The following is a 26,247-nucleotide window of genomic DNA, read 5'->3' on the forward strand; positions in this document are numbered from 1 at the left end:
CAATTGAGTGATAAAAGATGGTTGTTACACTTATCGTTTTTAGTAGATTTCTGTACGAAATTAAGCAATTTAAATTTAGAGTTACAAAGTAGAGATAAAAATTTAATTGACATGTTAAGTTCAATAAAAACTTTCCAACAATACTTACTTTTATTAAAGAAAAATATAAATGACCGCAAATTTAGACATCTCCTATATTTATAAAAATTTTTGAATTTTTATAATTTCAAAAAATGCTTTGCTATGATTTAAAAGAATTTATTCGTGAAATAGAATTAATTGAGGAAGAAATAAATTCATGATTTAAAGATTGTAATAAAACTGAAATGATTGTATCTTTTATCAATAATCCATTTCAAGGAAACAGGAACATCACAGAAATTTCAAATAAAATTAGTGGGCTGTTTGATATAAACCAAGCTGAAGTAGAACGTGAGATAATAAACATTCAGAATAGTTTACATTTAAAATCAATAAACAATGAAGCCATTTGGAAGTATGCATGTGGAAAATTCCCAATATTAACTGATATTGCATGCAAAATTTTGTCGAGTTTCAGATCGACATACTTGTCAGAATCTGCTTTTTCAAATATGACCGTCATAAAAAATCAATTAAGAAACCAAATTACAAATGATCATTTGGATGATTGTTTGCAATTGACCACTTCTTCATATCAACTTGACTATGAAAATATTGCGAGGTCCAAACAATGCCAAATTTCACATTAACTTTTTTTTTTTTTTTTTAATCAACCAGCATTTCCTGTAACTTTGAGAGTTTGTAATCAATCTGTTGTTTTTTCTAACTTTGGTTTTCCAAAATAGAGAAATAAATATTTTATTCAAAGCTGTATAACTGAGAGGAGACCTCCACATAGCCTTTAAAGGAATGCGGAGAACCGACCAGGGCTTCTGACCTAATGTCCAATCCTCACCTTCTCGTGGTGCACCCTGTTGGGTATCTACTTTGATACTGAATGAACGAGGATGGGCTGGCAATCTGGGATTTAGCCGACCAAATTGTATTCTTATTGGCTAAACCAAAATAAAAAATGATGGTACAACATGATAAAATTTCATGCCGGCTGGGGCGTCGCCCGGTTAAACAAGGCACCCGTTGTCTTTGCCAGGGAACCAGGGCGAACAGCGAAAAGTTAGCTACTGGAACAAATCTGAAAACAAACCCCAACTCAACATCACCAGAGTTAAAGATCGGTATTATCAACGTAAGAAGCCTGAATGGAAAAGAAATGGAGCTAGCTGAGGAATTAGATAAGTACCAGATCGACATAATAGGGGTGACCGAAACAAAAAAGACCAAAACTGGTGAGATCTTTCTGAGCAATAAATACAAAATGTTATATTCAGGCAATGACAATCAAGGAAAAGGAGTAGCCATAGTATTCAACACAAAATACGAGGCTAATCTTCTTGAATGGCAGTCAGTCTCAAGTAGAGTAATGTGGGCAAATATGAGAATGGGGAACTGGACAATGAGACTTATTTGTGCCTATGGTCCCACAGAAGGTTCTACTAAGGTAGACGTGGAGGAATTTTTTGAGGCTTTAGAAAAAGCAACTGACACAATGAAAAATGAAAAGTTGGTCCTTGTTGGAGATCTAAATAGCAGAGTAGGAAATGATTGTGAGACATACAAAAATATTTTGGGAAAATTTGGAGAAAAGAGCAAAGCTAATAATAATGGCAAATATCTGTTGGATTTCTACTCAGGACATGGACTGGTTATTACTAACACCATGTTCCAACATAAAAATGTGCACAAATCCACATGGAGAGAAGAGGCTAGGAATAAGAAAAGTATCATTGACTATGTTATTGTTGATAGTGATGTTTTCTCCCTGGTGCAGGACACCAGAGTGTACAGAGGATTTGAAATTGGAAGTGATCACTATTTAGTCTTGAGCAGGATAAAATTGAATTTCATATTGAAAAGAATAACATGTAAGAAAGTTTTAAAGCGAATAAAAGTTGAGCAGCTCTCAGATGTGAACTGTAGACTAAAATACACAAAGATTATCGAAGAAAAAATGAAAGAGTTTGAGAAGAGGAACCAAACCTTGAAGATTCAGTAGCAAGCCTTGAAGAAAACCCTGATTGATTCAGCCAGTGGTGAGGTTGTATGCAAGGATAAAAAAAATCAGAACTCCATGGTGGACACAGGAAGTTAAAGAGGCAGTGAAAGAAAAGAAGAAAGCATATCAAAAGTTCCTGGCAAATAGTCAGCTTTTGCTCTTAGAGAATACAGAGACAAATGTAAGAAAGCAAACCGGTGTGTAAAACTACCTAAACAAAAGTCATGGGAGGACTTTAGCAAGAACATAGAAAATAAATATCAAGAAGGTGGCAAAATATTCTGGAGGTTGTTGAAGAAGCTTAGTAATGGAGGAAAGAGTGCTGTAAAAGGAGTTAGAGATGATAAAGGTGATATGAAAACAGGAGAAAAAGCTATCCTTGAAGTATGGAGTAATAACTTTGAAAAGCTAAATGAAAAAACAAGCAGTGATAGCACAGTGGTGAAAAACACTCAACAGGCATACAGTCAGGAATACATATCAATACTTGAATTAGAAAAAGCCATCAAAGGCTTGAATGAAATGTGGAAAGGCAGCAGGAGTAGATGATATTCGACCAGAAATGCTGAAATATGGTGGTATAAAAGTTTTACAGTGGCTGCACTGAATAGTTCAGAAAGCCTGGACAGAGGGACAAATTCCCAATGATTGGAGTAGAGCTCTCATAGTACCCATATATAAAAAGGGAAATAAAAGTGAATGTGAGAATTACAGAGGTATTTCCCTACTGAGTGTTCCTAGCGAGATCTACGTAAGTATACTTGAGAAACGGTTGAGAAGAATTGTGGAAGAAAAGCTTGGTGAAGAACAAGCTGGATTCTGGCCAAATAGAGGCTGTCAGGATCAGATCTTCGTTTACGACAAGTAGTGGAGAAAGCATGGGAATATAACAAAGATCTGTATTTAAGTTTTGTCGATCTGGAAAAGGCATATGACAAGGTGCCAAGAGAGAAGCTATTCAATATGCTACAGTTACATGGTGTCAATGGGGCATTATATCAAGCAATACTTACTCTTTATTTGAGTTGTAAGTCAGCATTTAGAATTGAAGTACAGGAAGATGGTTTAATGTTAAATCTGGTGTGATACAAGGATGTACATTATCCCTTCTGTTATTCATTATCTATATGGATCACATCATGAAGGAAAGTGGTATTAAACATGATATCAGAATTGGAGATGTTAATGTCAGCTCTTTGCTTTATGCGGACGATGTTATACTTCTAAATAAATCTGCTGCAAGTTTGCAAGATTCCCTGACTAAATTGAATAACTGTTGTAATAGATATGGTATGAAGGTTAGCATTAAAAAGACAAAGACAATGTAAATAGGTAGAATTGTTGAAAATGTTAACTGTGTTTTGAACGGAGAACCGGTGGAACAAGTAAAAAATTTCAGCTACTTAGGCACGATTTTTAGTGAAGATGGTAAATTAAATATGGAAATAGACAACAGAATCAACAAAGCTGGTATGGTAGAAAAGATTAGCAAAACAAGTGTTTTCTACCAGGTTTGCAGGAAAACGACCCAGAGGAAGACCAAGATATAGGTAGATTGATATGGTACAAAGTGCCTTAGACGACAGAAATATAAGATCTGATAATGTTGGAGTACTGACAAGTAACAGACTGATTTGGAGGAAAATTGTAGATAGGAAGTTAGTAATGATGTAAATTTTTCATGTAGTACTATCATATCCTGTACACACCTTGAGGGTAAATGCAGGAATTTGATGATGATGATATCTGAACAATCGTTCACCGGTATATATATATATATACCACAACAGTGCTAGTATGTCTGTAATTTTGTTACGGCATTATTAGTAATGATTAATCTACTATCTGAAATCAAGTCCTACAACCTAGTGTCACTGATAATGCCAGCAGCATCTTATTGGTTATTTAAAATTAATATGAAAGAAAAGCAAGTTACCATTTTAACACTATAAATGTATGCATTTTTCTTTTTCTTTTTAATTTCTTGCAATTTAAACATTAGCAATCCAAACATCTAATGAAAATATTTTCAAGATACTCTACTCTTATTTTCCTATACTAAGAAGCAGTAAATATATTCTTTTTTTGTTTGTTTGGTTGGACAAATTCAATTTATTCAAGTTTGTAAATGAAACAAATCTGTTATTTGTTTAGCAGTTGATTTATAAACTAATTTGTAATAATAGCATATTATTACAAAGTTTCTCATAGCACTGGAATGACTGCAGCATGGCATGATCATGGCATTAGTATGCAATAATCATGCCATTAGCATAATCGCTTGCTAATTTCAGATTAACAAAGGTATGCTATGTGAATGAACTCAACTACAGATATACATGACAGGTTAGGTTCCAGATAAGAACCGTATAGCATATCACTACCTTTCCACACCTGTAGATGCATGTAATTATTTAAGAACATTTTTAAACAGTCATATATGCAAAAATGATGATGTAAAAAAAAATTATCCCAGTTACACAAATTCCTTATAGCATGTTCCTGGTAAGATTTATGAGTATCCTTGAGAAATGGCTAGAGAAAATTGTAGAGGAGAAGCTTGGAGAAGAGCAAACTGGTTTAAGCCAAACAGAGGTTGTCAGGATCAAATTTTCACTTTAAGACAAATAATTAAAGTGAAAATTCAGATATCATGGGAATATAACAAGGATCTGTATTTAAATTTTGTATATCAGGAAAAGGCAAATAATAAGGTGATAACAGTTATTAAAAACAACACATAGGTCCACAGTCATCATCATCAAATAACTGCCATGTACCCTCAAGACGGGTGTACAGGATATGATAGTACTACATGAAAAAAATTACATCATTATTAATTTCCTATCTACAATTTTCCTCCAAATCTGTCTGTTACTTGTCAACATTCCAACATTATCAGATTTTATATTTCTATCGTCTAAAGCACTTTGTACCATATCAATCCACCTATTTCTTGGTCTTCCTCTGGGTCATTTTGCTGCCAACCTGACAGAGAACACTTGTTTTGCTAATCTTGCCTCGCCCATTCTATTTAAGTGACCATACCATCTGAGATTAGCTCTGCTAACGCATTCCTGGATGCTGACAATGTCAAGTTCTTTCCTAATATCCTAATTTTTAATATGATATTGCCATTGATGCCATCTGTTCATGCCTATAATATTTCTCAGGACTCTCATATCTGTGGTCTCCAGTCTTTGGTCAAGTGTTTTACTTCTGACCCAGCTCTCAGATCCATAAGTTAAAACTGGTTTGAACACTGTCTTGTATACAGCTAATTTAGTGTTCTGACTAATTTCTCTCTTATTCCATATGAATTTATTCAATTGACTTCCTACCATACCAGCTTTGCTGATTGTGTTGTCTATTTCTATATTTAATTTACCATCTTCAGTAAAAATCGTGCCTAAATAGCTGAAATGTTTTACTTATTCCACTGGTTCTCCATTCACAACACAGTTGACATTTTCAATGATTCTGCCTATTTTCATTGTCTTTGTGTTTTTATTGCTGACCTTCATACCATATCTATTACAACAACTATTCAATTTAGTCAGAGAATCTTGCAGACTTGTGGAGGATTTATTTAGAAGTATAACATCATCTGTATAAAGCAAAGAGCTGACATTAACATCTCCAATTTTGATATCATGTTTAATACCACTTTCCTTATAATGTGATCCATATAGATAATGAATAACAGAGGGGATAATGTACATCATGTCTCACACCAGATTTAACATTAAACCATCTTCCTGTACTTATTTCAATTCTAACTGCTGACTTACAACTCAAATAAAGACTAAGTATTGCTTGATATAATGCCCCATTGAGACCATATAACTGCAGCGTATTGAATAGCTTCTCTCTTGGCACCTTGTCATATGCCTTTTCCAAATCGACAAAACTTAAATACAGATCTTCTTTATATTCCCATGCTTTCTCGACTATTTGTCGTAAAGTGAAGATCTGATCCTGACAGCCTCTATTTGGTCTGAATCCAGCTTGTTCTTCACCAAGCTTTTCTTCCACAATTCTTCTCAACCATTTCTCAAGTATACTTGCATAGATCTTGCCAGGAACACTCAGTAGGGAAATACCTCTGTAATTCTCACATTCAGTTTTATTTCCCTTTTTATATATGGGTACTATGAGAGCTCTACTCCAATCATCGGGAATTCATCCCTCTGTCCAGGCTTTCTGATCTATGCGGTGCAGCCACTGTAAGATTCTTATACCACCATACTTCAGCATTTCTGGTCGAATATCATCTATTCCAGCTGCCTTTCCACATTTCAAGCCTTTGATGACTTTTTCTACTTCAATTATGGATATGTATTCCTGACTGCATGCCTGGTCAGTGTTTTTGACCACTGTGGTGTCATCACTGCTTGTTTCATTTAGCAGTTTTTCAAAGTAATTACTCCATACTTCAAGGATATCTTTTTCTCCCGTTTTCATGACACCTTCATCATCTCTAATTCCTTTTATAGCACTCCTTCCTCCATTCCTAAGCTTTTTCAACAACCTCCAGAATATTCTGCCACCTTCTTGATATTTATTTTCTATATTCTTGCCAAAGTCCTCCCATGACTTTTGTTTAGCTAGTTTTACACAGTGTTTAGCATTCTTGCATTTGTCTCTATATTCTCTAAGAGCACAAGCTGACTTATTTGACAGGAACTTTTGGTATGCTTTCTTCTTTTCCTTGACTGCCTCTTTAACTTCCTGTGTCCACCAGGGAGTTCTGATTTTTTTATCCTTGCAGACAACCTCACCACATGCCTCTCTGGCAGAATCAATCAATGTTTTCTTTAGAGTTTGCCACTGAATCTCCAAGGTTTTATTCCTGTTCTCAAACTCTTTCATTTTTTCTTCAATAATCTTTGTGTATTTTAGTCTACAGCTCACATCTGAGAGCTGCTCAACTTTTATTCGCTTTAAAACTTTCTTACATGTTATTCTTTTCAATATGAAATTTAATTTTATCCTGCTCAAGACTAAATAGTGATCACTTCCAATTTCAAATCCTCTGTACACTCTGATGTCCTACACCAGGGAGAAAACATCACTATCAACAATATTATTCCTAGTCTCTTCTCTCCATGTGAATTTGTGCACATTTTTATGTTGGAACATGGTGTTAGTAATAACCAGTCCATGTCCTGAGCAGAAATCCAACAGATATTTGCCATTATTATTAGCTTTGCTCTTTTCTCCAAATTTTCCCAAAATATTTTTGTATGTCTCACAATTATTTCCTACTCTGCTATTTAGATCCCCAACAAGGACCAACTTTTCATTTTTCATTGTGTCAGTTGCTTTCTCTAAAGCCTTAAAAAATTCCTCCACTTCTACCTTAGTAGAACCTTCTGTGGGACCATAGGCACAAATAAGTCTCATTGTCCAGTTCCCCATTCTGATATTTGCCCACATTACTCTACTTGAGACTGACTGCCATTCAAGAAGATTAGCCTCGTATTTTGTGTTGAATACTATGGCTACTCCTTCTTTTCCTTGATTGTCATTGCCTGAATATAACATTCTGTATTTATTGCTCAGAAAGATCTCACCAGTTTTAGTCTTTTTTGTTTCAGTCACCCCTATTATGTCGATCTGGTACTTATCTAATTCCTCAGCTAGCTCCATTTCTTTCCCATTCAGGCTTCTTACGTTGATAGTACCGATCTTTAACTCTGGTGATGTTGAGTTTGGGTTTATTTTCAGATTTGTTCCAGTAGCTGACTTTTCGCTGTTCGCCCTGGTTCGCCTGGCGAAAACAACGGGGCCTTGTTTAACCGGGCGACGCTCCAGCCGGCATGAAATTTTGTCATGTTGTACCATCATTCTATATTTTGGTTTAACCAATAAGAATATAATTTGGTCGGCTAAATCTCAAATTGCCAGCCCATCCTCGTCCGTTCAGTATCCAAGTAGATACCCAACAGGGCGCACCACGAGAAGGTGAGGATTGGACATTAGGTCAGAAGCCCTGGTCGGTTCTCCACATTCCTTTAAAGGCTATGTGGAGGTCTCCTCTCAGTTATACTGCTTTGACCCTTAAGCACCCCATATATATATATATATATATATATATATATAAGAGGTACGGCCTACACCTGAATGCATTTAGTATCAGGAGTCTAGAAAAACTAATATATGGAATGAGACCTAACAAAGAGAGTCAGGGAAACTAAATTAAAAAGGGAGAAATGGTGTGAATATGAGTGTAAGAGCGACAATGTTAATGTTATATAACTGTTAATGATGAGAATGGGCATTGTCATAGAAATGTTGGTGAAGAGAGAGAGAGAATAATTTCGGCTTTTTGTTCGTCAAAAATGTGCAAAGATGTCTACATGAGTAGGCGTTAGAGAAGAAAACAGATCTTTAAGCTCTCCAATTGTGTCAGGCAGACTGCAGACAAGATAATACAAAAGAACAAACAGGTAGATGATTATGTCTGTACACGAATGCTAGGAGTATCAGAAACAAAAGGATAGAGTTTGTTAAGTCAATCAATATGTTGCAACCTCAGATGGCATGCATTAGTGAGATCTGGCTATCAGAATTGGATATACTAACTGGTACTGAGTAAAGGATACAGTATTTTTAGGAAGGATAGAGAGGATGGGGCATACTGCTATTGATATGATGATTTAAATCCAGTTAGAGTTCAGATCTATGATTGTAGTACTACTACTACTAACAATATTTCATGTGGCAGTGAGTTTGAAGCCATCTGGTGTGAGGTGGAACCTAACAAGACTAATTACATAGGGGTGTTGTTACAGACCTGGTGGATCAGTTGCTAGCAATGAAGAAATGCATCACCTAACAGAAAAGATGAGAGCAAAAAGGGTAATCATAATGGGAGACTTTAATTATCAAAATATTGATTGGGTAGCAGTAGAATCTAATGAGAAGAATGAAAATGCATTTATTGAGCTGTTGCAGGACAACTTCCTCAAGCAGCACGTGGCAGAAGAAACTTGAGGATGACAAAGGGTGTTAGATTTGAATATAGTGGGGGAAGGGGGGGTTGAGTTAAAGATGTAATCATTCTGCCTCCAGTTGGCAACAGTGATCATGCAATACTCACTTGGGAAGTGACTAAGTTTCTGAATGTTCCATTCAGAAAAGGTCACATGCTGAACTACAAAGTAGGAAATGATGATCAACTGAGGAGTATACTGAGTTCAGTGGAATGGGATCGGTTGCTGGATGGAAATGATATCGACAGTGCATGGGAAGCATTTAAACAATACTTAAATGATGCGATATCAGAATGTGTCCTGAGAGTTCGAAGAATAAATAGAATAGGAATCAAATGGATGTGTAATATTATTACATAACACCTCCAGGGAATCCAAAGACTCGCTGAGGGAGGGTACCTGCTTTACAACTCTCCATCTCCACCACTCCACTAACCGCAACTACCTTCATCATCTACACCAGCTACATCTACCGCCGACTACTACCACTACCACCATTTTCACAGACAATCACAAACATCCATGTCCACGATGGGATTTGAACCTGCAACCTTTGGCTGGAGAGCAGATACACTAACCACTCGGCCAACCAGACCAGCTGGTTAAGCAAGATATTCGTAAGAAAAGGACGATGTCAAGCAGGCTGCAGACAAGATGATACAAAAGAACAAACAGGTAGATTATTATGTCTGTACATGAATGCTAGGAGTATCAGAAACAAAGGGATAGAGTTTGTTGCCTCAGTCAATATGTTGCAACCTCAGATTGCATGCATTAGTGAGATCTGGCTATCAGAATTGGATATACTAACTGGTACTGAGTGTAAAGGATATAGTATTTTTAGGAAAGATAGAGACGATAGGAGAGGATGGGGCATACTGCTAATGATATCTGATGATTTGAATCCAGTTAGAGTTCAGATTTATGATTGTAGTACTACTACTAATAATATTTCATGTGGCAGTGAGTTTGAAGCCATCTGGTGTGAGGTGGAATCTAACAAGACTAATTACATAGGGGTGTTGTTACAGACCTAGTGGACTGGTTGCCAGCATGAATGTTTGCATAATGATGACGTCCGTTATGAACGTTAAAAACAGCAGGCTAGAATAGTCAGAACTATTGTATGGAAAGCAAAGTCTGAGAAACTGGCTCTGCATGCAACAATCCACAAAAATTCTATCGATATACTGCAAGTAAAAGAAAGAATGAATATGAAAGAAAAACTCTTCTAAATCTAGATGGCTTGACGGCTACAGATGCAGAAGAGGTTGTTCAGTTAATGAGTGTCCATTTTGTTAAAAGCCATCAACCTGGTGTATGCAACATTGAGCTTACTGTTACCTCTTCACTAGATGAAGAAATGCAGATGTATAAGGTATTAGAGCTGTTGCACAAACTGAATAAGAATTCAGCAATAGGGACTGATGGGGATATCAGCATGTGTGCTAAAAGAGTGTTCAAGTTGAACTAGTCATTCCTGGTCAAAGGAATGACCTTTGCTGTTCTGAGTCTCAGAACAGGGAGGATTCTGCAGGAATGGAATGTATGGTAATTCCATTGCACGAGAGTGGTGCAAAGACCGATGTATCCAACTATCGACCAATTAGTATCTCAGAAGTAGTGGTTAAGATTTTGAAAAAATTGGTTACGGCTTGCATTCAGAAATGGGCTGGCAGTGAATCTCTATTTTTGCAATGAAAACAACATGGGTTTACTAAGGGAAGGTCATGTTTTAGCAACTTGCTCACATTCTATAACAATGTTACCATTGAACTAGACAAGGGGAATGGATAAACCATGATACTTTTAGATTATGCTAAGGATTTTGACAGAATACAGCATGGTAGGCTGCTGCATAAATTGGAATATATGGGTTTGGGTTATAGAATATTAGCATGGATAAGAGGATGGCTGACTGTACGGGGGATGTGAGTCTGCAAGATTTAAGGTAACAAGTGGCGTACCACAAGGATCAGTGCTTGGTCCACTGTTTATTCAATCTGTACATTAATGATATTGGGAAGGATTTGACAAGTGACATACAGCTATTTGCTGATGATGCAAACATAGGTAGGTTAATCACAAATGCTGCTGATATGCAGTCCTTACAGAATGATTTGAATAAGCTGGAATTGTGGGCATGGGAAAATGGGCATGGGAAAATGTCAGTTCAATGTCAGTAAATGCAAACTCATTCACTTTGGCGTGATTAGATATCCAATGTTGTATTATATTATGCTAGAAGAAATTATGTTAGAAGTAACTGATTAGGCTAGGGATCTTGGAGTGTTAGTAGACAGGAAGTTGAAGTTTGGGACCATGAGGCAAAGATTGCAAATACAACTCAAAAGATAAGGATGTTATTTTGCCTCTTTACAAGGTATTGTAAGACCTCACCTGGACTATTGTGCACAGGTCTCGTCTAGTTTCCATTGTGATTCTGATATACTGGAGAGAGTACAAAGAATATTGTTAAAAATTAAGTTAAGGGGGTAATAAATCCCTCATTATTTTAAAGCCAGATACAAAACTCGGAGATCGAAAACTATCAAAATCTAAGAGTTTCATGCCGAAGAACTATCGGCGAGTCCAAGCCTAAGTCACTGGGTTGCCCTAGTGTTGTACTGGGTAGTACAACACTAGGGCAACTCAGAGCAAAGGTGGAGCAAGCTCCATCACTATCCTTAATAGTTTCTCATAATGCAAAATGCAGCTCCTAGGAGATGTATTACTGTTTTACATTATGAGGAGAGTTCACTACCCAGACCGGTTTTCGACCTTTATTCAGGTCTCATCAGTGAGTAGATAGACCTGGAATACCAAGGTTTAAGTGAATCGAACTTACCTATACCCCTACTAATGAATTGCCAGACCAGTGTACCCATATATTATTATTAATATGATAAAGAGCCAAGAGGCTATTTTTCTGGCAGTGTAAATTAAGTTAAGGGGGGGGGGGTAATAAATCCCTCATTATTTTAATACACAACACTCCGAGTGTTGCCCTAGTGTTGCACTACCCGGGTGTTGACTTATGCTTGGACTCACCGATAGTTCTTCGGCATGAAACTCTTAGATTTCGATAGTTTTCGATCTCCGAGTTTAGTATCCGGCTTTAAAATAATGAGGGATTTATTATCCCCTTAACTTAATTTATGCTCCTGGAAAAATAGCCTCTTGGCTCTTTATCGTAGTGCTAATAATTATTTCAGGATTGTGAAATACTGATTATGAAGACAGATTGAGAATTTGTAAACTGCAGACACTAGCAAACAGGAGAAAGAGGAGTGATATGATTGAGACTTACAAACTTCTGAAAGGGATATACAGGATTTCAATTGATGGAGGATGGGGAAAGGACAAAAGCTCATCCTTGGAAGCTGAGAATAAAGGCTGCTAAGAAGGGGGTGAGGGCTAGATTTTTCTCTCAAAGGGTGGTGCATGATTGGAATGGATTGCCATTAGATGTTGTGAGTGCAAACAGTGTGTATGAATTCAAGAATAAGTATGATAGCTGGCGTGTGCAGTATGTGGCCTTCCTCAATGAGTCTCTGACTCCCTGGAGGTCTCCTCTTAATAATAATAATAATATCCTGTATGTCCCCTGATGACACAAATGAAAAATTTAGAATAATTGTCATAAACAAAAAATTATTATGAATAACTTGGCTTAAGGGAACATGCCAACCAGTTTAATCATCAATCTATACCATTAAAAGTTTTTCAATTTTGGCAATAAGATTGTCACATTTGGGTGCTTAAAGATCAAAGCTGTAAAACTGAAAGGAGGCCTCCACATAGCCTTTAAAGGAATGCAGAGAACCAACCAGGGCTTCTGACCTAATGTATAATCCTCTCCTTCTCGTGGTGTACCCTGTTAGGTATAACAAACGAGGATGGGCTAGCAATTTAGGATTTAGCCAACCAAACTGCACTCTTATTGGCTTAAACCACAACAAAAAATAATGGTACAACATGACAGAATTTCATGCTAGCGAGGACGTCACCTGCTTAAACAAGGCCCCTGTTGTTTTCGCCAAGGAACCAGCGTGAACAGTGAAAAGTCAGCTCTCTCTGTGTTCACTGGGCATCTACAGATGCCGTATGGTCACTCCGATGCTCGATGATGTTCCACACTAGGCCACACCATGTAGTCCTGTTATTTGCCCTTCTGGCAGCCTCAACTCTCTGAAGATTAGCCACTCCACACACGCCATCCATCCATCTCATTGATGGTCTACCCCTGCCTCTTTTTCCAGGAACTTTACCTTCTATTACTGTTCTGAGAAGTCCTCCTTCCATCCTTTCTATGTGTCCAAAATATTTTAACTTTCTTCTGTCAATATCCTTAAGGAGCCTTAAAGTTCTACTAATCTTTTCTAACACCCATTCATTTGTACGCCTTTCAGTGTATAATATCCTCAAGAGCCTTCTGTAACACCACATCTCAAAAGCAGATATCCGTTTCTAGGTTCCAAGTCTTGCATCCATAAGTCGCTGTTGGAAAAACAACTGCATCTAAAATCCTCAACTTTGTTCCCATGGAGAGAGATCCATCCATCCGGATTTTAGATAGGTCCCTGATTTGTTTTAGCCATTCCTAACCTTTTTCTGACATCTTCTGAACAGCAATTCCTCACATTAATAATGGATCCCAGGTACTCAAACTTGCTGACTTCCTCAATTCTTTCTCCATTAAGATACATTTGTTTCTCAAGAGCTTCTCTGTTTATTTTTCCATTGAGAACCATGATCTTTGTCTTGCTAGAATTGAGTTGAAGTCCTCTGTTATTACTGATCTTGTTAACTTTGTCAAGAATTAGTCCTAGTTCTTCCATGTCATTACAAAGGAGTACTGTATCATCAGCGTACCTCAGATTACTGATCAATCTACCTTCTATCGTAATTCCTGTTCTGAGCTCATCCAATACTTCACGCATGATGTCCTCTGCATATATATACACTAAACAAGTGAGGAGAAAGTAAACATCCTTGTCTAACTCCTTTTCCAACTTGAAGCCAGTCAGTCAATCCAACACCTGTTCTTACTGTGGTTTCTTGCTCCTTATACAAGTTGGCTATCAACCTGATAGTGTGTTGAGGAAAACCCATTCTTTTCATTACTTCCCACAGTTTCACATGCTCAACACAGTCAAATGCTTTAGAGTAGTCTAAAAAACACATTACCAGAGGGAGTCTGAATTCTTTATATTTTTCTATGATCTATCTAAGGCAAAGGATCTGATCTCTGGTGCCCCTACCTTTCCTAAAACCTGCTTGTTCCTCAGGCATCTCTGCCTCAACTTTGGCCTCAATCCTATTTAGCATGATCTTTAATAAAATTTTGCTTGCATGAGATATCAAACTAATAGTTCTATAATTCTTGCATGCCTTCATATCACCATTCTTGTGTAGCGGTATGAAAACTGACTTCTTCCAGTCTCTAGGCCATGATACTGTCTCCCATATCCTTGTAATCAATCTATGAAACACTCTTATCCCTCCATCCCCTGTGGCTTTAATTAACTCTGCTGGGATTTCATCTGCACCTGGGGCCTTATTGCTGTTGAGCTGCTTAACTGCTCTTTCAACTTCATGCCTAAGTGGAGGAGGTTCCAAATCAAAATTTTCTTGGTGGGAGGACTCCACATTTTCTTTATCCACTCTGCTGTACAGTTCCTCACAGTATTCTTTCCATCTGTTTTTGATTTCCAACTCTTCTGTTAGTAATGATCCATTCCTGCCTTTGATGACATTCAATTTAGGCTTGAACTTGTGCTTTAAGTCATGAACTAAATAAAACATCCTTTTATAATTATGCCTTCTCATCTGGAACTCTATTTCTTCACATTTATTAGTATAGAACTTTTCCTTATCCTGCTTGATGGCTCTTCTGATTTCTCTATATAATCTCTTGGATTCTTCAGTCCCTGTGTCTCTTTGTTTTTCCAACCACCTTCTTTTGATTAGTTCCCATGTTGAATCTGATATCTATGGGTCTCTTGGTTTTCTTATTGGGCTGAGATACGTCTTCGCTGTATCCTGTATTATCATCTTGACTCCTTCCCAAAGCATTTCTGGTGAGATTTCCTCATTGGTCTCCAAAAAATCATCCAGCCAAGTTGATGTTTCTTCAGTGAATCTACTAGGAATTACTCTAACATCCAATCTAGTGGAATGTGCCTGACCTGGAAGTTTTCGGAGTCTTAATCTTACTTTGGCTCTTACCAGCTGATGGTCTTTACCACAATCTGCTCCAGGACAAGTATGCACATCTGAGATGCTTGTCTTCCACCGCTGGAAAGCCAGGATGTAATCGATCTGGTGCCTTGACCTATCAATGTTGGATGTCCAAGTATAGGTCCATCGTGGATGTTTCTGGAAGCAGGTATTGGTAATAACTAATCTGTTAGCATGGGAAAATTTCAACAGTCTTTCACCATGGGTGTTACATTCACCCAGACCAAACATGCCACACTCCGGCCTGAGTCTCATACTCTTTCCCACTTTTGCATTTAAGTCTCCTAAGATGTACAGTATGTCTCTCTTTGGTAGGCAGTCCAAAACAGTTTGTAAGTTTTCATAGAATTCTTCACTCTCTTCTTCAGGCCTATCTGTGTGGGGGTGCATAAACTACCACAATTGATAGATTGGTAGGCTGAGCCTTAAGTCTAATGGAGAGTATCCTATCATTAATGGGGTTATAACCAAGAAAGCTTCTTGCCTGAGTTGTCTTCAGTATCACAGCTACCCCATGATGTTTTGAGTCACTACCTGAGTAAATAACTAGCTTACCATCCTGTCTTTTGAAGTGACTGTCTCCATTCCATCTGGTCTCTGTAATTCCCAAGATGTTAATTTTATACCTATCCATCTCTTTACAGACAATCTCAAGATTACCCATCTGTAAACGCTGGACATTCCATGTACCTATGTAAAATTCTTTTCTAAGATTAATCTTATACATTCTGTGTTGCTCATTCACGGTATCACTGACTTTTGATGGAGACTGTAATATACTTCTTGAGCAGGACCCTCTGCCTAAGCTCTGAACACGGCTCTGATTATTCTGCGTGACAACCGATGCAGCATGAGATGCGTTATTAGGCACAATCATAGTAGCATTTTGTCAGCTAATGGAACAAATCCTGAAACACACCCCAACTCAACATCACTAGACTTCAAGATCAGTACCATCAACATAAGAAGCCTGTATGGCAAAGAAATGGAGCTAGCTGAGGAATTTGATAAGTACCAGACTGACATAATAGGGATGACTGAAACAAAAAAGGCATAAACTGGTGAGATCTTTCTGAGCAATAAATATAAAATGTTATATTCAGGCAATGACAATCAAAGAAAAGAAGGAGTAGCCATAGTATTCAATACTAAATACGAGGCTAATCTTATTGAATGACAGGCAGTCTCAAGTAGAGTAATGTGGGCAAATATGAGAATGGGAAACTGGACAATGAGACTTATATGTGCCTATGGTCCCATAAAAGGTTACACTACAGTTGAAGTGGAGGAATTTTTTGAGGCTTTAGAGAAAGCAACTGACACAATGAAAAAGTTGATCCTTGTTGGGGATCTAAATAGCAGAGTAGGAAATGATGGTCAGTCACAAAAATATTTTGGGAAAATTTGGAGAAAAGAGCAAAGCTAATAATAATGGCAAATACCTGTTGGATTCCTGCTAGGGACATGGACTGGTCATTATTAACACAATCCTCCACTATAAAAATGTGCACAAATTCACATGGAAAGAAGAGACAAGGAATAAGAAAAATCTCACCGACTATGTAATTGTTGATAATAGTGATGTTTTTTCCTTGGTGCAGGACACTAGTGTACAGATGATTTGAAATTGGAAGTGATCACCATTTAGTCTTGAGCATGATAAAATTGAATTTCATATTGAAAAGAAGAACATGAAAGAAAGTTTAAAGCGAATAAAAGTTGAGCAGCTCTCAGATGTAAACTGAAGACTAAAATATACAAACATTATTCAAGAAAAAATGAAAGAATTTCAGAACAGGAACCAAACCCTGGAACTTTAGTGGCAAATCCTGAAGAAAACACTGATTGATTCAGCCAGAGTAGCATGTGGTGAGGCTTGTCTGCAAGGATAGAAAAATCAGAACTCCTTAGTGGATGCAGGAAGTTAAAGAGGAATTGAAGAAAAAGAAGAAAGCATATCAAAAGTTGCTGGCAAATAAGTCAGCTTGTGCTCTTAGAGAATACAGAGACAAATATAAGAAAGCTAAACACTATGTAAAACTAGCTAAACAAAAGACATGGGAAGACCTTGGTAAGAACATAGAAAATATATATCAAGAAGGTGGCAAGATATTCAGGAGGTTGTTGAAGAAGCTCAGAAATGGAGGAAAAAGTGCAGTAAAAGGAATTGGAGATGATAAAGGATACATGACAACTGGAGAAAAAGATATCCTTGAAGTATGGAGTAATTACTTTGAAAAATTGCTAAATGAAACAATCACTGACAGCACAGTGGTAAAAAAAAACACTGTTTAACCCCTTAACTAACTCAACCGAGTTAACTCTGATCCAAGAAACTGAATTTTTTCCATGCACCCGAGTTAATACGTGACCGTGAATTTTGGTTTCACATATAAATACAACCGAATATATACACGCTAGACAATTTTGTGCCCATTTCCTTTCAGCTGAGAAAAGTTGCCAATGGCATGTATCAGCTATTTCGTTTGCAAATTTTTTGTCCACGATTATAACTGCCTAAATTTCTTCGAGCTTTTTTTTTGATGATCAATTGATTCAACATGTTGTGGATGAAACAAATCGATATGCGAGGAATCGTACCCGTGGTAAAGAAAAGACTTCTTGGTATGACACAAATCCAAACGAAATCAGAGTATTTTTGGATGTTGTACTTTTGCAAAGTATAGTAAGAAAACCAGAATACCGTCATTATTGGACAAAAAAATCCATTATTATATACACGATTTTTTCCGGATTGCATGAGCGGGAGACGCTTCGAAGCCATAAAACAATTTCTACATTTTTCAAATAATCATGAATTTGATCCAGCAATTCACCCTCGCCCAAAACTCAACAAAATCTGGACAATTTATGAAGATTTGAATAGAAAATTTGGCAATTCGATTACGCCAGAGAAACTGGCGACTATTGACAAAAGTTTATTGCTTTATAAAGGTCGTCTGTGATGGGTGCAATACATTCCTCTCAAAAGGGCCAGATTCGGCATAAAAACATACTTCTTATGTGAATCACAAAGTGGATATGTTTATAATTTTATAATCTATACTGGCAAGAATACCATTCTGGACAGAGATTTTAGCAATCTTCCAATGTCTTTGCAAGTAGTGATGACTTTGATGAACCCTTTACTGAATAAAGGTTATTGTTTGACTATGGACAATTTCTATAATTTACCTGGATTAGCGAATCTATTGATAATAAATAAGACTGATGTTTATGGAACATTACGCGTATCACGAAAAGAAGTACCCAGCAAACTGAAGAATAAAAAATTGAAAACTGGAGAAGTAATTGGTTTTCAGAGAGGGAAAGTGTGTGTAATGAAATGGAAGGACAAGAAGGATATCTCCCTTATCTCTCCCATTCACAACTACATCAATGGTAGATATAGAGACACACAAAGGAAGAATAAAAAAAAACCGCAACTTATGTTGGATTACAACCATACCATGAGTGGTGTTGATCACGTTGATCAACACCTGTCTTCGTATGGTGTAACCAGAAAGAGAGGCAAGAAGTACCATAAAAAGATTTTCTTTCATCTCTTAGACCTGGCACTGTGGAACGCTTTTGTGCTTTACCAAAAATTTAGTGGTAAGATGGATTCACTTGATTTTTGCCTCAAAGTAATCGAACTCTCCATTGAAAAATATAAAACTATAAGCATTTCAAGAAGTGGACATCCATCGAATATCTCAAAAATACTGAGATTATCTGCACGACATTTTCCATCTTTCATACTACCAACAGAAAAGAAAGAAAATCCAACTCGCCAGCGTTTCCTCTGCTCAAGAAAAAGGAATGGACACAATAAAAGGGTTGGCAAAGAAACAAGATATATGTGTACTGACTGTTTACTAACTTGGTTTAGCGAAGTAGATGCAGTTTAGTTAACCTTTTTTTGCAAAAAGAGACATTTTTTGTATTTTTTTTTCAAGATTTGTTAATGTTCTTTTGTGTATAAAGAAAATAAAGAATAAAAAAATTGGCAGAAAAACGACCGCTTTCTGATTTTTAATTGGTGTGTTAAGGGGTTAATATCATCTGGTAGATGATATTAAACAACTAAAGGAGAGAGACTGGCTGATGATAAGGAGAAGGAAGCAGTTAATGTTATAAAGAAGGAATCAAAGGATAGTTGTATATCAGTGTATGGGGACTTAATCATTAGAGGTGTGACTACTAATCAAGTGCACAACGTGCTTTCATGGTGGAACAATAAAGCAAATCACTGATGCGTTGCAGCAAAGGAAATACCGGGTGTCAAAATTAGTGGTAGTCGTGGGTACAAATGACGTAGTTGGGAAGAAGAAGAATGTTGATAGAAACTTTAGGAAGTTGTTGCAGCAGATAAATAAAAAAAGTGTTGTTGGGAAAGTGAATTGAGAAGGAGAGCAGAGATAATGAATGAAGACGACGGAGTTGTGTGAGGCAAAGAGGGGTTCACAATTTGTAAATCTGTGGAGTGAATTTGAAAGGAAGTTCAAATGGTATAAAGCTGATTGATTACATTTGAATGGGTTTAGTGTTGGTCACTTAGAAAGGCTATTGTTTTCTGAGAAGGCACAGAATCAGGAAGTTAATGTAACAAGTGATCAGAGTCTACCTGTGAAACAGAATAGCACAAATCAACAGATTGTACAGCAGGAGGAAGCTTGATGTGAGGTTGAAGATGTGGTTGCAGCAGCAGCAGCACAAGGTGATGGAATGGATAAAGGTGAGGATGAGACAGGTAAGAATGGAAATCGCAGTCAGGATCAGGGAAACGGGAGTGGTAAAACCAAAGAGAGAAGTGTAGTATATAGCAGCTAGAATAGAGAATATTGGAGAATACTGGTAGAATGGCCTCAAACACACAGTAATTGTTATGTTTATACACAAATGTAAGGAGTATTCAAAACAAGAGAGCTGAGTTTGTGGCATTGATTGAGACAGTATGCTCCAAAGTAATTTGAGCAAATGAAACTTAGTTGTCTGAGGAGGATGTGATGTCAGGAATAGAATTAGAAAGATATATAATTTTCCAGAAGGATAGAGATGTGAAAAGAGAAGGAGGAAGGGGGGGGGTAGTGCTGTTAATGATTACAGAGGAATTGTGTCCACAATGTGTGAAAGTTGGTAGTGCATGCACAGATTTTGAATCTGTGTGGTGCAAAGTTAAAAGCTTTAATGTTTCAGATTTGGAGATAACTTCAGAAGATGTAGTTGTTAATGAAGCATTAACGCTGCTGCCGGTTGGTGAGAGTGATCATGAGGTACTTGTTTGGGAAGTGATGAAACAAGAAAAGGTCACTGCCAAAAATGGATACATGTGGAAGTATAAAGCAAGTGATTATAGGAAGTTCTGTAGTCAGTTAGCATCAGTATGTTGGGTAGATGAGCTGAACGGAAAAGATGTTGACAATGCAGGGAAACTCACAAGGTAGTATCTGACAAAAGCAATGTATGATTGCATACTGAGGGTTAAGCGAGTAAATAGAGTGAGAGTGAAATGGATGAAGAGCAAAATCAAGCAAGCTGTGCTGGAAAAGAAAATGTTATGGAGGAGGTACAAGACAGTGGTGATCAGATCCATGAAGAGTATAAAGTGAAGGCTAGAAAGGTGAAAAGCATAGTAAAGAAAGAAAAAGTGCAGTATGAGAGGAGATTGGCTGGTCAGGTCAAAGTTAACTCAAGGGAATTTTTCTGCTACATGGCAAGCAAGAGAAAGAATAATTATGGCAGATTAACACTGGTGGATAATTATGGAAGCAGAATAACAGCTTCAAAGGATATAATGGAATTACTGAACAAGCACTTTATCAGCATATATCATGCTGGTATAAACGATCCAGTACAATATATAGATGAGAGGCAAGTATTAGGAGATTTGGAAGTGAAAGAAGCAGGGGTGTATCAGATGTTGGTTGGGTTAGATGTGAATAAGGCTGTGGGAATGGATGACATATCACCACGTATTCTTAAGGAATATGCACCACGGTTGGTTATGACTTGGTTATTTAATTAAAGGCTTGCAGATGTTAGGGTTCCTAAGGAGTGGAAAGAAGGCAAAATAGTACCACTCCACAAGCATGAGTCTAAGAAAGAAGTCACCAACTATAAGCCAGTCTGTATAACTGCAGTTGTGGTCAAGGTGTTGGAGAGATTGGTAAGGAACAAATACAGAATTGGGTTGATGAACGTAACATTCTTTATGATGGTCAGCATGGATTCGTAAAGGGTAGGTCCTTTTTTCCAGTAATTTAATTGCATTTTATAAGGTGACGAGTGTGTTAGATAAGGGAGAATCATACACAGTAATATTCTTAGACTTTGAAAAAGCATTTGATAGATTACCACATGGTGTACAAGATGCAGAGGATGGGAATAGATAGTATATCGGTTAGATGGATCAGAGATTGGCTCTCTGAACAATACCAGCAGGTTGTGTATGATGGAGCAGTCTCTCAAAAAAAAAAAAGAAGGGTAACCAGTGGCATGCCCCAGGGTTCTGTGCTTGGGCCTCCTGCTGTTTAACTTGTTTGTAAATGATATATCGTATGAACTGACTGGGGATCTTCAGTTCTTTGCTGATGATGCGAAGTTGAGAAGAATTATAAGTAGGACTGCTAATGTTGAATCCCTTCAGGATGATCTGAATAGACTTTTTACTTGGACAAAAGAGTGTGGCTGTAGTTTTAATATCAATAAGTGCAAGGTGTTGCATTTTGGAGTGCAGAAATATAAGGCTGTGTACTATATAGATGGTGCTGTACTACAAGAGGTGGATGAGATTAGGGATTTGGGAGTGATGGTTGACAGTAGACTGAAGTTTAGAGGGCATACAGCTAGTGTTGCAAAGGTTGCACATCATAGTGCTGCTATGATAAGAGGTACTCTAACATGCAAGGATAAGGAAGTGGTTGTGCCACTGTATAAGGCACTGGTCAGGCCACACTTGGACTATTGTGCTCAGATCTGGTCACCTGGTTTTCAATGTGATGTGGAGATATTGGAGAGGGTCCAGAGGCGAGTGACTAAGACAATATCAGGACTTTGGAATGCTGGCTATTGGAGAGAGAGGTTGAAGAAATGTGGACTGCAGAGTTTGGTGGATAGAAGGAAGAGAGGTGATATGATAGAGACGTTTAAGTTAGTGAGAGGATTTTATCAGATTAATCCACAGGGATTATAAAAAGAGTAGGTGAGAGGGGAGGAACCAGAGGTCATTCCTGGAAGTTATGTAAAAGTGTTGAAGAAGGGTGTGAGGAGTCGATTTTTTACGTGGAGAATTGTCAGTGAATGGAATGCATTGCCAGAATGTGTTGATAATGCAAGGAGTGTTATGGATTTTAAGATTCTATACGATAAACATGTTGTCAGTTGAATGAATCTCCCACGATGAATCTGTCTGTCAACTCCATAGAGGGTGTATAATAATATTAATAATATCCACGAGGTTAGCCTAGTGGCTGTGCGCTTCGCAACCACATGCTTGGGGAAGGATTGTCCTAGGTTCAATTCCCGTTGGTGATGTGAGGAGCTGAAGGATCTTCCTCAGCCAATAGCCAAGTTAGCCGGTCATGAACATGGGCAGTAGGGTTTTTCTCCCTAGTTTATCTTGGGTTTTTCATCCTGCAAAGCAGGCAAACAGGCCTTGAGAACTCAACACTACGGACATAGGATACACCGGGGCGTAGGGCTGACCACCTTATCCTGTAAATGGTTTGAGGTCCGATGATTAATAAACCCTCGACACCGCAAGGTAAAAGAGGGTAAAAGGAAAATGAGAACGAGATAATAATAATAATAAAATGCTCAAGTATGGAGGTATAAGTGTCTTACAATGGCTGCACTGCATAGTTCAGAAGGCCTGGACAGAGGGATGAATGACTGGAGTAGAACTCTCATAGTACCCATATATAAAAAGGGAAATAAAACTGAATGTGAGAATTACAGAGGTATATTTCTCTACTGAGTGTTCCTGGTAAGAGATATGCAAGTATACTTGAGAAGTAGCTGGAAGAAGGATTGTGGAAGGGAAGCTTGGTGAAGAACAAGCTGGATTCAGGCCAAATAGAGGCTGTCAGGATCAGATTTTCACTTTACAACAAATAGCTGAGAAATCCTGGGAATATAATAAAGATCTGTATTCAAGTTTTGTAGACCTGCAAAAGGCATATGACAAGATGCCAAGAGAAAAGCTATTCAAAACACTACAGTTTTATGGTGTCAATGGGGCATTATATCAAGCAAGACTGTCTTTATTTGAGTTGTAAGTCAACATTTAGAATTGAAGGAAGTACAGGAAGATGGTTTAATGTTAAATCTGTTGTCAGACAAGGATGTACATTGTTCTTTATGCAAATGATGTTATCCTTTTAAATAAATCCTGTATAAGTAAGCAAGACTCCCTGACTAAATTGAATAACTGCTGTAATAAATTTGGTACTAAAATCAGCAATAAAAAGACAAACACTATGAAAATAGACAAAAATATTGAAAATATCAAATGCATTGTGAATGGAGAACTTATAGAACAAATAAAACATTTCAGCTACTTAGGCACAATTTCTAGTGAAGACAGTAAATTAAATATGGAAATAGACAACAGAATTAACAAAGCCAGTATTGGTAGGAAGCCAACTGAATAAATGGATATAGAATAATAGAGAATTCAGTCAAACAAATTAGCTGTATACAAGACAGTGTTCAAGCCAAATTTAGCATATGGATCTGAGAGCACTTGATCAAAGACTAGAGACTGTAGATATAAGAGTCCTCAGAAAGATTAGGGGCATGAACAGATGACATCAAAGGCAATATTATATTAAAAACGAGGATATTAGGAAAGAACTTGACATTGTTAGCATCCAAGAATGTGTTAGCAGATCTAATCTCAGGTGGTATGGTCACTTAAATAGAATGGAAGAGAAAAGATTAGCAAAACATGTGTTCTCTGCCAGGTTGGCAGAAAATAGACCCAGAGATATAGGTGGATTGATACAGTAAAAAGAAGCCTGAGAAGACAGAAATATAGGATCTGATAATGTTGGAGTCTTGAGTAACAGATTGATTTAGAGAAAAATTGTACATAGGAAGTTAGTAGTGATGTAAGTTTTTCATGTAGTACTATATACATCTTGAGGGTATGTGTCAGAAATTTGATGATGATGATGGTCAGATTTATAGATAAATGCAGCATTAACTGTTGTAGCACTTTTTACTTCACTAAGAACTACTGTTTTTAACATCTGTAACAACAGCAGTGGAAGGTAGCCTGCAGCCACTTGATGTTCGATATACCATCACTAAATTTAAGAATTTTAATCTTAGTTAGTAATGTAACAGGTTTATGTATCCTATTTCACTATGGAATCAACAACACTCTTACTCTGAATTTTAACTACCATTATTAACAACAATATAATAATAATTATAAACAGGTTATAATTATTATTATATTTAAATTAAACAAGCCAAAGAAGAGATGGAGGGAGATGGTGGAGGAGGACTTGAGGATGAAGAACTTGGATGTGGCTACAGACCAAGACAGGAAATTGTGGAGGAGACTCACCACAAACAGCGACCCTACTTAAGTGGGAAAAGCTGCAGAAGAAGAAGATAAACAGGTTATAATTCACAGATAAACACCAAAACACTGATGCAGAGAGCAATGTCATTATCAAACAGTTTGCGAAAACTGCACAATGGTTTGATTCACAGAAGCATCAAGCTAAAACTGTCATATGGGTGAATGCAGCACTGTATAAATGGGTATTGGTTATAACTGAAAAGCATATCACATGAGTGGTCATAAAGCGAATTGGCATAGAGTTGGTATTACTGCATATTACAAATTCAAGAGCAGTTAGTTTATGTGCTGAATAGACACTTAGTCAGCTAAGTATCCAAATTTTGTCTCTGAAAAGTAAGATAAGGAAAAGAAATGTTTATTATTTGTCCATAATCAGAAAATCCCAATAATTGACTTTCATTTTGTTTCATTTGCTGACCTAAAATCTTTGAACAAAAAAATAAACAACAGGTTCCAGAATTGTTAAGTGAAAGAAACTATTTTAATAATCTATGTCTTATCTATGTTGGTGTGGAACCAGCATTATCATAATTACAAATGGAACAGTTTGAATTATTCTGAAATATTTAAACAGTTAAACAAATATATGAAAAATCCCACTGGTTTCATTTGGAAAAAGAAGCAACTATTTCAGACTTGGACTTTCCATTAGTTTGCTACAGGGTATGCATTCACTATAGCATTGGTTACTATAGTGATGTTACATTTACTGAATTATACTTAGCAAGAGTACAGCAAGTGCTACAGTGTAGCATCCTATTCTGATGTGTGATGCACAATGCACTTATCAGAAGTTTATATTAATGGAGAGAATAGATACATGCAACATCAAACCAAAAAATTGCATTATATCATGCATAACAGTATATACTTGTGTTTGCATGCATACATATACATGATAAAGGAGCGAAAGTGAAAAGAGAAAAAATGTTTTCATACTCACAGTATGCATGATGAAAGTGACTTAAACAAAGTCTTCCACAGACACTATTATAAAAATGATTCTTTAAACTTCCATCTACTAGCAAACGATAAGCCATGCTGGTCAAGTTAATGCCCACAATGGCAAAGGAATAGCTGTAAACAAGTGTAATGCTTAAGCAATATTAAAACTTTGTGATAAGAAGATAATTATCTTTTTTGAAGATAAAATTTATTTCCAGAAATTTTTGCAAATATAAAACCTGAACATAAATTTCTTCCTAAACTTACCCATAATTTGGATGTTGAGAATGTGACAATACATGCCTTGCAGCTTCTGTATAATTGGTTGCAAAATACCTGAAATCGTAAAACTATGATTTACTAAAATT

At 37.0% G+C, this 26,247-nt stretch overlaps 1 protein-coding gene across 4 annotated transcripts in view; it reads right to left on the minus strand.

Annotated features, from left to right (window-relative positions):
* LOC150106650 (ELMO domain-containing protein 2) overlaps positions 1 to 26,247 on the minus strand; it is a 284,336-nt gene that overhangs the window by 151,517 nt on the left and 106,572 nt on the right. For 3 of the 4 annotated variants that reach the window (XM_090393249.1, XM_090393247.1, XM_090393248.1), the window contains exons 6-7: positions 26,147 to 26,215; positions 25,878 to 26,011 (exon numbers count right to left, since the gene is read on the minus strand). In XM_090393249.1, coding sequence (XP_090249375.1) covers positions 25,878 to 26,011; positions 26,147 to 26,215 — 203 coding nt within the window. The remainder of the gene's footprint in view (positions 1 to 25,877; positions 26,012 to 26,146; positions 26,216 to 26,247) is intronic. The other variant, XM_090393250.1, reaches the window with a different exon arrangement.

Source organism: Typopeltis vanoorti, chromosome 5 (genome assembly GCF_054136105.1).
Source record: "Typopeltis vanoorti isolate ZY-2024b chromosome 5, IOZ_Tvanoo_1.0, whole genome shotgun sequence".
Taxonomy (NCBI): domain Eukaryota; kingdom Metazoa; phylum Arthropoda; class Arachnida; order Uropygi; family Thelyphonidae; genus Typopeltis; species Typopeltis vanoorti.